General features: G+C 48.4%; 1 protein-coding gene across 1 annotated transcript in view; it reads left to right on the plus strand.

Annotated features, from left to right (window-relative positions):
* The first annotated feature begins 234 nt into the window (after positions 1-234).
* The window catches only part of LOC103193961 (tRNA-splicing endonuclease subunit Sen15-like), a 114,210-nt gene continuing 113,979 nt past the window's right edge, over positions 235-465 (plus strand). The window contains 1 exon segment of the mRNA XM_042780308.1: positions 235-457. Within this exon segment, the coding sequence (XP_042636242.1) occupies positions 235-457 (223 nt within the window).

Genomic DNA, 465 nt, shown 5'->3' on the forward strand with positions numbered 1-465 from the left:
GACTGTTTAACTTTTTACATTTCGAGCAAGCAGATAAACTTTGGGTCCATCAAAGCAGAAAAGTCATAATCCATGAGAAAAACCCCTCCCAGGACTTAAAGTTAAAAGAAACCAGTGAATAGTAAACTTGTATGTTGCTTGCTTGTAACCACCTGGATCCACCTGAGTGGAAATGGGGGAAGTGCAGCAAAGAAAAAACGAACTGAATTTAGTACCCTTTAACCTAAGACCAGGATGCTGAAGAAGCAGTCTGCAGAGATTGTGCTGTGGGTCACTATCCTCTTTGTGGCCTGGAATGCCCTGCTCCTTCTCTTCTTCTGGACACACCCAGCACCTGGCAGGCCTCCCTCAGACAGTTCTCTTGATGACGACCCCGCCAGCCTCACCCGTGAAGTGATCCGCCTGGCCCAGAACGCTGAAGTGGAGTTGGAACATCAGCGGGGATTGTTGCAGCAGGGTAAGGAG

Source organism: Orycteropus afer, unplaced genomic scaffold (genome assembly GCF_000298275.1).
Source record: "Orycteropus afer afer isolate SDZICR_OR568_19922 unplaced genomic scaffold, OryAfe1.0 scaffold00003, whole genome shotgun sequence".
NCBI classification, from domain to species: domain Eukaryota; kingdom Metazoa; phylum Chordata; class Mammalia; order Tubulidentata; family Orycteropodidae; genus Orycteropus; species Orycteropus afer.